Here is a 12,852-nt window from a genome sequence, read left to right on the forward strand (position 1 = left end):
GTGGCTGGATTATGCCTTAAAACAAAGTAGGTTATGTAAAGACTCTGCTCAGTAATGAGTCCTCAGCAGCTAAAGCAGAAACAAATCTGACATTTGGCCTATTGGTCTCATTTGCAGTCTGATCCCATAGCATTTAGTCCCACATGTTCATTTTGTACTTTACTGTAAAAAAAAAAAAAAGGAAAAAGAAAATCAATTTTGAGAAATGGAAATGCAGTCGGGACTTGTCTTTGCTGTGGTTTGCAGTGGAGAGCTGTGACCTTCTTGATTTGTTTTGCCTTGGGGTCATTTGCTGAAAGACCATGTGGGTTTGGGGTTGTGGTGGCCTTCCAGCTGTCCAATTAGGCTTTGGACCTGCAGCTTATTGGGACATGACTTGTTCAGTGCAGTGGGTTTTAATTGGCCAGCAGAGACACTGTCACCAGGGAAAGGTGGCTGTCACATCTACTTTTGTTCTACCTATTCTGGGCTTAGGATTTTTCCCTCTGCTATCACCTTTCCTTCCTCATTACTTGAGCCACAGCGTAATTCCATACTCTTCCTACCACACGTGTATTTACCTGCTGATTTACCTTCATGGCTTTGTGTGGCAGCTGGGCAGCACCCGGAAACCCGTTGATCCTCTGAGCTCCTTGGAGATGTCAGGTCTTTCTGCAGCCCCTCTGTTTGTCTCATCTGCCTGGAAAAATGGCTTTTCTCCAAAGACAGGCTTCCCCACACACACCTCCTCACGTTGACACCTGTAATTCTACAATGAGAGCAGCAGAGTGCATAGTATTACTGTAAAAAATATTAAATAGTCCCTTTTAAGCAGTCTGTGCAGGAATAATCACCCTGATTTCTCTTAAGGAGGATAGTTTCCCATGCAATAATGTTTCAAGACCCAAGATGATGCCTCCACAGCAGCCCTGAGCACCTGTTGTGGCACAGGTGACCCATCTCAGCCAGCTTTAATGCCCCTACTCATGAGAGGTGGTGTTGCTTGTGCATGGAGATGTCTGGCATGACTCTGTCCACCAGGAAACCTCTTGTATCAGATGCTCTTTTTCCTGAAAGCTCCACTATTACAGCACCAAGTTGGTCGAGTCAGTGCTCACCAAGGGTCTCTCATGCCTCACTGCAGCTCCAGGTCCCAGCTGGTCCGACCTTTGCATCTATCTTGCACGGAGAGCGACCTGTCTTAAAGCTTTAGGCATGGAAATTGCTCACTCAAATGTAAATGCACAATTGCACCCAATTCTTAAGCTTCCTTTGAAAAAAATAGCTCCAAGCACCTCCAGCTCTCATGCTTTCATTTTTTGTCCCTTTCTGCATTTATCTGAACCATTTATATTTCATCCTTACAACACAGAAAGGGAAAAAAATGTGATACCCACACTGACTGAGTGAATGGACATTTTTTCACACCTTCTGGACAGATTTCTTCCCTTTTTTACTCCAGCACTTCACATCCTCAGCTCTTCATCTCTCTTTTGCTGTAAATACTCCCAGGGATGGATGGACTCAGCAGATGTACTGAGGAACATTCAGTGCTGTGGTGAAACCAGCGGTCACACTCAGATCTCACAGTCTGGGCTGAGAAAGCACCTAAAAATTATGCAGTTTGTGAAAGGACCTTCCCAGAACCAAGGGAGGTTTAAATTAGGTATTAGGAAACATTACTGAAAGAGTGTTGAAGCACTGGCAGAGGCTGACCAGGGCAGCGGTGGAGTCTCCATCCCTGGAGGCGTTCAAAAAATGTGTAGATGTGGCACTTCAGGACATGGTTTAGAAGGCATGGTGGTGTTGTGTTGATGGTTAGACTTGATGATCTTAGAGGTCTTTTCCAACCTTAATGATTCCATGAAAAAGACCTTATTTCATCTGCTTCCAAAATCAGACCTAAAAAATTGGACTCTAATATAACGATATAATGACACATCTGGCAATTAAAGCCACCTGACAGAGGCAGAGGTATGGATGCATCCCATTCATGTTGGGTACACAAGAGGATCAAGTCACTCCCAGTTCACAATGTGTTCCTATTTTGTCCTACTGGCATTCAGCTTAACGAACTGAGGGATGAGATGTAATTAACAGAGGGGACACAGCTAGCGTGTGATAAAGGAAGAAAGACAAATCTAGTTTTGTGTTAGAGTTATGCCTTGTCCACAGCAAGAGTGAAAAAACCAAAAGGATTAGGCCAGCATAAAAGAGGAGCTCTGTGAAATACAAACGCGCTTTCCTCAAAAATAGAAAGCTGCAGGGAAGTGACTGAAGTTTTCTTGGGTTTGGCAGGATGATAAAGAACCTTAGACCTTCACAGATAGTCCCATGATGATGAATCAGTAAAACAATTCCATAAACAAAATGTGCTTCTGGATTTGCTTTGGCCTTACTGCTCAAGCGCAGCCGAGGGAGATAACTTTAGTCTTCCTCAAGACACTACCTAGTCAACACTTCTGCTTGGTGGCTCATCCAGTCATCCTGATTAAGAGATGCACAGTCGGGTCTCTCAGAGCAGCAGGAGATGGATTCAGGAGAGAGGAGCACACGCTCAGTGCTACTTGACCTTGCTTGTTTTCGAGAGGTCAGCTACATTTCCAAAGCAGCAAAACATCTTGAAAGAGAGGTGGAAATCTCTCCAGCCTACTTCACAGCCTGATAAAAGAGGGACAGGTACTGCCTCCTGGGAAGGACTGCCGTGGAAATAGGGACTTCAAGAGGGTCTTACAGCATTTACTTACTTGAGGGGACACTAAAAGCTCACACTGCTAAATGCTACACCATACCAAGGCTTTTATTTCCATCAGATGTAGATGAGGAGCAGTGCTGGTTGCTGCCCCTGGCTGTGGGTCACTAATTTAGGCTGCAATTAATTTGTGTAAGCTGAAAAAACAAAGGAAAGACAAAAGGTACACACTGCCACAGTGTGTACCTCCCCAATGCAACTTGGGGAGGGACTGTAGCATTTTCTGTGTAAAGTGAGGAATGCTCCAAACTTCAGCTTTAAAGTTCAGACCCCCAGAGAGATTGTTAGATTTTAATTGCTACCTTAATCAACATTTATTAGTGCTAACCAAAGCTCCTCATAGATTTAAAATTCAGCCCATTTGTCAACTACTAATTATTTTAAGCAGACAAGCTGTTATTTTACCAGCTGTATTAATGTGACTTTTTGGCGTATGTGAAATAGTACAAATAGCTGCAGAAAATTTGATCCTGAAACATACTTCAAGAGATAAACCATTCTTTGCCATGATCTCAGTTGTCTCTCAGACACCTGTGGCACCTCTTACCCTCATCTACCTTCACGTCACCCGGCAGAACAGTGGTTCTTTGAATCCTTCTGTAGAGTGTGTGCTTTATGCATCAGGCTGAGGGCTTGGTTTATAGTAAAGTCTTTATCCTAAATCTTCAGAGTTATCCTGGGGGATGGAGCTGATTTATTAATTACGCTGCACTCGTGCTCTAATGAGTGTGTGCTCGCCTGTCATCCAGCTGCTGGTTCCATCCCTGTTTTTCCCTGATGAAGGAGAAGGAGGTCACTGCAGCTTTGCACGCCCACGCTCTGGCTCCAGCATGGGAGTCCCTGCCAGGACCCAGCTGGGACACCAGTGGCGGAGGGGAGCCCAGCACCCTGCTCGGCCGCGCTTGGCTGCGATGCTGCCACGTGCCGAGCGTGAAACTCAACTCTGATAGTCACCACGTGAGCAGAGCCACATTTTTCTCTGTCATGATCCATCTACCATGTGTTGCCAAGAGAATGTGGGAAGAAAGCAAGCAAGCACCACTTGATTTAACTGTTCACTGCTCTTCTAGAAATCTTTGCTTATTATACTTGTATGCTTATACCTTTGGTTTTATTTTACTCCTAAAACAAAAACAAAAATCCTCATAATGGCCTGACTTCATACCCACATAGGCAAAAGCTGTTCATTTCGATTATCAGGGGTGTAATGACTATTACCAGAAAAAGAAAAGCTGGGGGATAACTGACTGTCACCATGGTTTGATTCTTTTTCTGACATGTTCTATGAAAGAATATCATAGAATCATAGAACTATAGAATCATAGAGTGGGTCGGGTTGGAAGGGACCTCAAAGCCCATCCAGTCCCACCCCTGCCATGGACAGGGACACCTCCCATTGTATCAGGTTGCTGCAAGCCCCATCCAGCCTGGCCTTGAACCCCTCCAGGGATGGGGCAGCCACCACTGCTCTGGGCAGCCTGCGCCAGGGCCTCCCCACCCTCACAGGAGAACATTTCTTCCTAATGTTTAATCTAAATCTCCCCTCTTTCCACTTAAAGCGGTTCTCCTAGTCCTATCCCTGCACTCCCTGATCAAGAGCCCCTCCCCAGCTTTCCTGGAGCCCCTTTCAGTGCTGGAAGCTGCAGTAAGGTCTCTGCAGAGCCTTCTCTTCTCTAGGCAAAACAGAATAATAGTCTTATTAATTACAACAGCTATGCCAAGCATGAACTGAAGAAGTACGGAATATCAAGCAGATTTAGAGAAGCAAGGATCGCTTCATGAAATCAGCTCCTGTGATTTATTAGCATGGTGGTACACCCCTAAGCCATACGTGTTATCTGCCCTCAGGTTAAGGCTGAGGTGACTGCCACTCCTCCACCCATTGCAGGCTGCAAAACCCACACGGTGGGAGCAGGAGCTGAGTGCTTGAAGTTGTGGCTAATAGCATAGGAGAGAGGATGATTTTTTTGGTTTTGACAAGGACATCATTAGGTACCTTAAACAGAGAGCATCAGCCTGCACAGGGGAAGCACCAAGCCATGGAGGCACTTTCTTTGGATGAATGTCCACCATGTGAGCCCTCACAGCTTGTGCAATGCAGCGTGAAAAAGAAAAGAGGCAAGAGGATAGACACAAAATAACTGCAAAATCTGGATTAGGATTACTAATTACGTCAGGAGCATTAGGCACTGTATGAACATTTATTAAATTATTTAGAGGGATGACAAGCAGCAGAACTGGAGAAAAGGAAATATATTGTGATAGGCGCTGGGCAATATCCCTTTGGCAGAAACAAGTAGGAACCAAAATACCAGCAGATAGAAATGAAATCTGTACCAGTAAATTATTTAATGCATATTTCCAACCTGTCATTTGAAGCTGAAGTATTATTTCCCCTTCAGTAGAATACTGCTGCTGGGGAGGGTGGGGGTGGGGGAAAGAGTAAGAAAGACTTGCCTGTTCAAGGTGAAAATCAAGAGCATTATTCACTGAGTTTTTCGTCAAGAATATTGCCCTAACTACTGCTATGCAAAACTAGATCTGAGGAGCAAAGCCGAGGCCAGTAAATTGACAACATACAAAGTGACTTCATTCTTCTCTGCATGCAAAACTGGGTAAATTTAATTAATTTACCTTGTAGCTCGGTGTACCGAATCATGGGAAAATGAGAAAGAAGATTTCCTGAAGGGGGAAGAAGTAAATATTTTAAGCTCCTGGGTTAATGATGATGTGAAGGAGGATTGTCACTGCTGCTCTGTCACTTCTTTCTTTCTTCCTCCCTCCTTCACCAGGTCCAGGAAGGCAGCAGCAATCCTAGGCATTCTGCAACATGCAACTGCAAATCCAAAATGCCCATTAACAAGTCCTTCATTTACAGAATCTCCTGAATTTCACAGCTTTTCTGTCTCTCTGGGAACTGAAATCAGGAGAACCATTCAGGTTTGAGACCAGTGTCTCAAAGATCAGGAGAAGAGGATGTTTTCTTTCACCAGTAGTTATAATCAAGGTGGCTTTCTGGCACTTAGCATGGTAATGAAGAGTTCTGAGATCCCTGTGGAGTTTGATACTTCAGTATTACCCTTGTGTACAATTAGGAGTAATAAGCTTTATATCAAACACTTATGTATGAATCATACCTTTTTGCTATTACTTATGATAAATATGAAAATACTTTAGGCCACAGGGTTGTAACTGTGCGTAGCAATGAGCTTAAATGATCTCTTCAGGTGTCCTGTCAAGCTCAGGAATGCCACCATTATTCAATGCTCTGACATCTTTGCCAACCCATCATGAGCAAGAAAACCATTTAAGTTGTTCTGCATCAGATGATGTTTTTTATGAAGAAATGATTTCTCCGTGGAGGGAGATTTATGAATGGGGAAGCTGGTGGAATGTTTTTGCCATAGAGATATGATGGATTTTTTTTGTCAGTATGCAATTTATTTCCATCTGCTTGGTGTCTGATTATCTCCTGCAGAGTATGTGATTAACTTAACTTCTCTGGATCATTAGCCGCTCTGCATTCCCATTTTAGTTCATCAGTGTGGGACCACACACAGGCTGGAAAACTTTGGTTATTCCCAGTATCTTAATCTGCACTGACTGGTCATTCTTCATGGATCTAAAGAGAGAAGGCATGTTACTTGGAAAACGTCACTACTCTGAAGCAGACACAAAATGCTAAAGAATACAGAGTTTAAGCTGATCCTGCTTCAGATCTCAATGATAGAGCTAAATTAAGCCCTTTGGAAGAGTTCATGGCTGATGTTAGCCAATTGGAGACAATATCAGAGGTGTCCAGCCAGACAAAGAGAGGAGAACACCACTAACCTGTGAATACCATGGTGTACTGAATAAGTTCTGTTTGCAGCAGGTTGCATGTACTTGCACCTTGTGGATCTTGAAGTGCAGCACAGACTGCAACTAATGCATGATGTCACCATGCACCTTGTAGTAGCATGTGTTTTCTTCTGATATAAATATCTGCCAATACAAAACCTGAAACATCTTAATAGAAGCAAGCAGTCAGAGCTCGTGTCCAAGTCTTTTGTGTTATCCTCTGAGATGTCTTTTGAGTAGTTTTCCCTTAGTGAATAAGGCCAGGAAATGAATGTGTCAGTAATAGAGGCTCACATGTCCTTGCCATGCAATTAATTATCAGTCTCATTGACATTAATGGGTGCAGGGCAGTAGCATCATAGGGACAGGACCTAGTCTGATTACTTGGAGCATCCATCAGATCCATCCGATAGCTTATCTTCAGGTTTGTATGTTCTCTTTCTTCACCTAAGCGACCATACCTGCAGTCCTCTATTCCCTAAGTCTTATCCAAAATAAGAAGAAAACAGGGAGTTCTGCTGAGGTCTAAAATACACAGGTCTGTCCAATTCAAGCTTCTATGGCTGGTGCCACCTCAAGTCAGCAAAACCCGGTGAGTCATCAGAGATGGATTAGGCAGGATGCACCTGCATTTGAGGCTCTTCTTTTTTTACTTTTTCCCCTGAAGGTAACACGTTTGATGTCCTGGTTGTCTCTGTGTTTAGATCAGGCTCACGCCCCCGTCACTGCCCTGACTCCCAGGGACTGAGCTGCTCATGACTGGCATCCATCCCCTGTCTCTGCACAGCGGTGTCCTAGCTTCATGGTTTGCCTCTGTAATTTGTGGCTGACCGTAACATTTTGACATCAGATACCTGTGGCTGTGAGCAATGTTTTACATCGTCGTGACCTTTATTTGAAATGTCTGGGTTTGATATTTAACACTTTTGAAAAGGTCTTGCTGGGGCAGAGTGAAGGTGCTCCTCAGCCTCCCTGGTCCATGTTTACAGCTCCCAGTGATGAACAGGGGAGCTGATTGGGATGGGATTAGAGCAATTCACACCATCACTCTATGTTACCTCAGATAATATGTATGGAACCCATAGATGGATTGAAAAGGTACAGGGTTTATGGTGTGGTAACAATAGAGGCTGTTGTGGACATTTCTTGGGATGTTGTAAAGAGAAAATGTTTGTTGGATTTTGGTATCTTGTCTTTGGTTATCAGTTAAGTTAATGATTGGTCCTGTTCCTCTTTATCCAGGATTTGGGTTCTCATACCAGGATTGGTGCCTGTATCCTGCTGTACAGGTCCCCACTAGTGTGGAATATGCACTCAAGAAGATTCCTTGGTTATTCCCTCACTTCCATACTCTTTTAAGCTTCCTCTGCAGATTTAATTTAGATATTTAGATATGTATTAAATGACTGAGGAGAAAGAGGAACTGTTTGAAAGATTTTCTGCTAAAACCTAGTGCTAATACACTATGAAATTAATAAAATTCCTCAAAAAATTCCAGAAGAGCTGAATTTCCTTCCTAGGCTACAGTTTTTTGGCTTCCACATTCCTTCCTGTACCAGGTACTGGCTCCAAAAAGAGTTGTTATTTTCTTCCATCACTCATAAACTCAGACCTCTCCTGCCCTATTGTATCTAAGGAACGGCATTTAGCTGATAGCTGCTAGATACTTGGCATGAGAGTGTGGAAAGCTGTGCAAAGATGGGGTTTAATTAGATGGTAATTTATTTACTGGAGGGAAAAAAAAACCCACCTTTGGATTTTTCAGCAGATACATCCTGTGAACATCAGACACAAGTGCCCGTTGCCAAATGCTCCTTTTGGCATGCCAACACCATGTGCCTTTCCCCTTCTTGCTTTGTCTTCTACAGGTTGCTGTAGCCAGGAATGCAGCACAGTGCTCATTAAAGGCTGAAATTATCCACTGGGTGGTTAAAAAAAATGCTAATTCCGTCCACTAACGAGCTAACTGGTAATTTTGTAAAGTATATTTAGTCAAAAAACATTTTTGGCAGCCGAATGTTGATGTAGTAGAATGTGCTTTTCTGATTGACATATGCTAACAATGCTGCCTCCCCAGTCAGGGAGAGGATAATTTACTTTTCATTTCCATTGGAAATGAGGTGAACCAGAATGTGGTAGATTGTTAAATCCCAGCTATGCAGTTTGATTGATTTGCTCAAAACCACAAATCAAAAGATACCCTGCATCCTCAGTCCTCTTCATCATCACTTCCAGGAAACCAGCAAAGACAAATCTTCTCCTGAGATACTTTTCAGCTCCTTTCAGGATTCTTAACCATTTCCCCAGGCATGGCTCAGCTGATTGAGTTTTGCTGGGAGTGAAGGTGACTGTAAATGCCTGTAACATAATTTTTCCTCCTCAGATATATGAGAGACTAATGTTTGTGCTTGTAGGAGGGATGGAAAAAACATCTTCCAAAGCAGCCTTTGAGTCCGTGTTCCTCCAGAAGTCACCTTAGAGCACAAAAGCATAAGCCTTTGCAAAATTTCTGGGTTTTTTTGGTTTTTGTTTTACGCTAGAGATCAGCCAGTGCTAAGCCTTTCCATGTACAGGTTTGTGCTTCTACACTGCGCTCATGCTGCACATCACGGTGCTGAGCAGAAAGCTCAGATCTGGTGGGGTTACACTGTTACAAGCACATCAGTGTTAATGGAGAAGAGAATCAGACTAAACCACTCTTGGAGAGATTGCCAGACCCCTGTGCTGGATGCTTGTGCATCCAAACAACCCTGAATACACAATGAGCTTAGATCCAGCATCACATAAGCTGTGCTTTCTATGATGAGCCAACATAAAGCCTGAGACTTTCAGGTGAAAAAATGAGCCTGGACACTGTCTAAAACCTCCTTCCTGGGTCTAGAGTGATCTTTAAAGGTAGAGAAGGACCCAAAGGCTCCCACAGGTGTTCACTGATGGCTGTAACCACTGTAGTCCCACTGATGTTAGGAGTTTCGGTGTTGTAAAAAAATCCCATTAAATGTCTCTACAAGTCTTCCTCCTCCTGAAGACCTTTGGACGTGTAGTCCTGGGATCCTAGGCCAGCTCCTCTTGGAAGAAAGTGGGAGACTTCCCACTGGCTTTGAAGAGGTGTTTGAGACAGCAGCTCCAGCAATGTGCAAAGTCACCTGGAAATGAAGTCTTCATGATGTGCAGTGGGGTCCAAACTCACACAACCCAGCAAGCAGCTCGCCATAAAAAACACCAAATACAGAGAACTTGCAGGAGTAGGATTAGCTTTTCTAGCCTTTATGGTCCTTGAGAGTTTGTGTTTGCAAATAATTCTTTCCACAAATTAAAAGCTTCTGCTTCTGGGGAAAATATTGATTTTCTTTTTTAGCTATATGAGAGTTTTGGTACAAATCAAGACACGGGAAAAAAAAATCTTTAAATATAGCCTTTCATCGAAAGCGTGCAATTTTGACACTTTTACTGTAACAATTCATAAAAGGAAAAGTCAATGCTATTCTAGACGATTTCCCAAGCTCTTTAAAGAATTCACAGTACCATTATGGAATAAATCAAGGCTTTACAAAGAGCTCAGAAAAGACTCCTTGAGTTCTGCATAATTATATTAGGCAAGACTAATTTATAGCTAGGCCAAGGGTTTTGAGTGAAAACCAGTAAACACTGAAGCTTGGGTGATGGAGTGAAGCATTTCCAGAGGCAAGCATTTCCTTTTGCTGGTGTACAAACATTGTTCAGCAGCAGGAAAGAGGAATTTCATCCACTAAAGCCATAGGAATAGGAGTGAGGGGCCCCAAGGCTCTTCTCGTAGCCTGTCCCAGGAATTCAGAGCAACTCAGTTCACCTGTGTGTGCCAGCTCAGCCCAGCTGCATCGTGGGGGTTAATGAATTGAAGCAGGTTCTTTATAAGCAGAAATTCCACTCAGTAAAACTTCATCATTCTGCACCAGCTGAGCACTTGATCCCTACTGCTTAAGGTCTTGCTTCAGTCTTGAGGTAACTCCAAAAGGAGGAACGCAGGAGGATGTGAGATGTGTTGTCTCTTAGACACTTAGAAAATTGTTATATATTTAACAAAGGAGCCCATAAGCAGCATGTCGTGGTGCGGTATATCTAAAAATTTCTTCGGTCCACGGAGGAGCTCTATTATAATTACCAACATAAACGAGAGATGATGTGCACACCGTGTGGGTTGTGACAGACGAAACCTCGCTGGTACGCATTGGGCTCTGGAACACAAAGCTGTATAGGGGTTGATCCATCTAAAGGAGATTTTGGCAACAACACTGCCTGTCTCCACCAAAAGAGGGGTTGAATTTTCTCAAATCTATGAACAAAGAAACTTAAGTGCTTCTGATTGCCAGTGCACCTGCTCCCTGTAAGCGTATCTGTTTCTTGTTTCTTTCTTTTATGGATCCCTTGTAGTGTCCTGGGGATGTGGTTGGATATTTTCCTCATCTTTCTGCTTGTCTCTGTTATTTCTGAATCCCTGCTAAGCAAAGAGACTGCACATCTGCAGTGTAGTGGGTGTACAGCAAATACTTGTGCACTGAGGTGATGGTGCTGCATGGGTGGGTGGAGAGGGGAGGTCTCCAGCTGAGCAGACAGAGTGCCCATTCGTAGATGAGGCTTCCTTGGTTTTGTGGTCTGCAGAGGGACATAGGGTTGGCTTGGGATGGAGGGTTGCTTCTGTGCTTCAGAGTGCCAGGAGAATTATAGCAGCCTTGCAGTACTGAAAGGGGGGCTAGAGGAAGGTAGGGGAGGGGCTTTTTATCAGGGAGTGCAGGGATAGGATGAGGGGGAATGGTTTCAAGCTGAAAGAAGTGAAATTAGGTGAGATATTAGGAAGCCTTTTTGCTGTGAGGGTGATGAGGCCCTGGCCCAGGTTGCCTGGAGCAGTGGTGGCTGCCCCATCCCTGGAGGTGTTCAAGGCCAGGTTGGATGGGGCTTGGAGCAACCTGGTCCAGTGGGAAGTGTCCCTGCCCATGGCAAGGGGTGGAACTGGATGGGCTTTAAAGTCCCTTTCAAGCCAAACCATTCTATGATTCTCTGATGTCCTGAGCTGTACAGAGGAGAGGACAAGCCCTGTAGGCACAAGCCTCTCCGTGCTGCAGGGAGGGTTGGCACAGCAGCTCAGCATCCCACCACGGCAGCCTTGCCACAAATGCGCAGGCAAATCCTGCACACACCTCTGTTTCTCTGGGCTGCCATTTGTTAAGCTCAGCTCCAGCGGGGTTTCTAGACAGCGCAGAGGGCTTCGCAAAGCCTTCCTGCTTTTATTTGACACAAACAGTGACTTCCACTTGATTCAATCACTGCTTAATTTGATCCTCCATTTAATTTTATCAAAACTGCAGTAATCAAATAATTTGCACTAAAAACATTACAACTTCCACTTGTTTATTCCGATCAATTTTAATCCTTTAAGGCACAAGGTTTGTTGGGTAATTGGATTTTGAGATAATAAACTGCTGTCATTAACTCTACAAGGAAAAGACGTAGCACAAAAAAGAAAGTTAAAAAGATCCCAGGGAGTGCTCATAATGAAAAAATGCAATAACATACTGTTATTTAGAAGTCATGCTACACACAATGAAAGCTAAGAAGCATCCTGCTGTTTGCAAGATAAGAGGATCAATGGCATGTTTCAGTTGAGACATTTCTGGCAATGAACTGTACTGAAATGGGGAAGACAACATAATAAGTTGTGAATTAATTTGCCTTTTTGGGGCGTTGGCCCACGTGAATGAATGTTTGTCAGTGCAGTTTGAGTTTTCCCTCTGTGCAGTGAGCCTTCAAAAGCCAAAGCCGGCAGAGTAAGAGGAGGGAAAATACATGCACTGCAGGGTGTTTCTCTATTTCTGTGAGAAATAAAATACAATCTCATGCTCTACTGATCCTTCTCATCCTTTGACCGTTCCACATCTCTGCCCTGCAGGTCAACACTTTTATCTCCTTCATCTTCCCCATGGTCGTCATTTCGGTACTCAACACCATCATCGCCAACCAGCTCATGGTCATGTTCAAGCAGGCTGCCCAGGAAAACCAAGTCTGCACCATCGGCGGGCAGCAGACGATGCTCAGCATGTCCATGGAGCCCAGCCGTGTGCAAGCCTTGAAGCATGGCGTGAGGGTCCTGCGTGAGTATGCACATATTTTGGGATGGAAATGGCTAGAGGTGTCTATGTAAATACGATTTGAAGAGTAATAGGTTGAAATTGGTAAATTATTTCACCAAAAACATATTTTAAATGAAAATCAGCTCTTTCTGGAAATCCAAGTTGCTCCCAAATGCT

General features: G+C 43.8%; 1 protein-coding gene across 1 annotated transcript in view; it reads left to right on the plus strand.

The window, feature by feature from the left end:
• The window catches only part of NTSR1 (neurotensin receptor 1), a 48,396-nt gene that overhangs the window by 22,412 nt on the left and 13,132 nt on the right, over positions 1–12,852 (plus strand). Inside the window, exon 2 of the mRNA XM_069871685.1 lies at positions 12,495–12,696. Within this exon, the coding sequence (XP_069727786.1) occupies positions 12,495–12,696 (202 nt within the window). The remainder of the gene's footprint in view (positions 1–12,494; positions 12,697–12,852) is intronic.

Source organism: Phaenicophaeus curvirostris, chromosome 18, assembly GCF_032191515.1.
Source record: "Phaenicophaeus curvirostris isolate KB17595 chromosome 18, BPBGC_Pcur_1.0, whole genome shotgun sequence".
NCBI classification, from domain to species: Eukaryota; Metazoa; Chordata; class Aves; order Cuculiformes; family Cuculidae; genus Phaenicophaeus; species Phaenicophaeus curvirostris.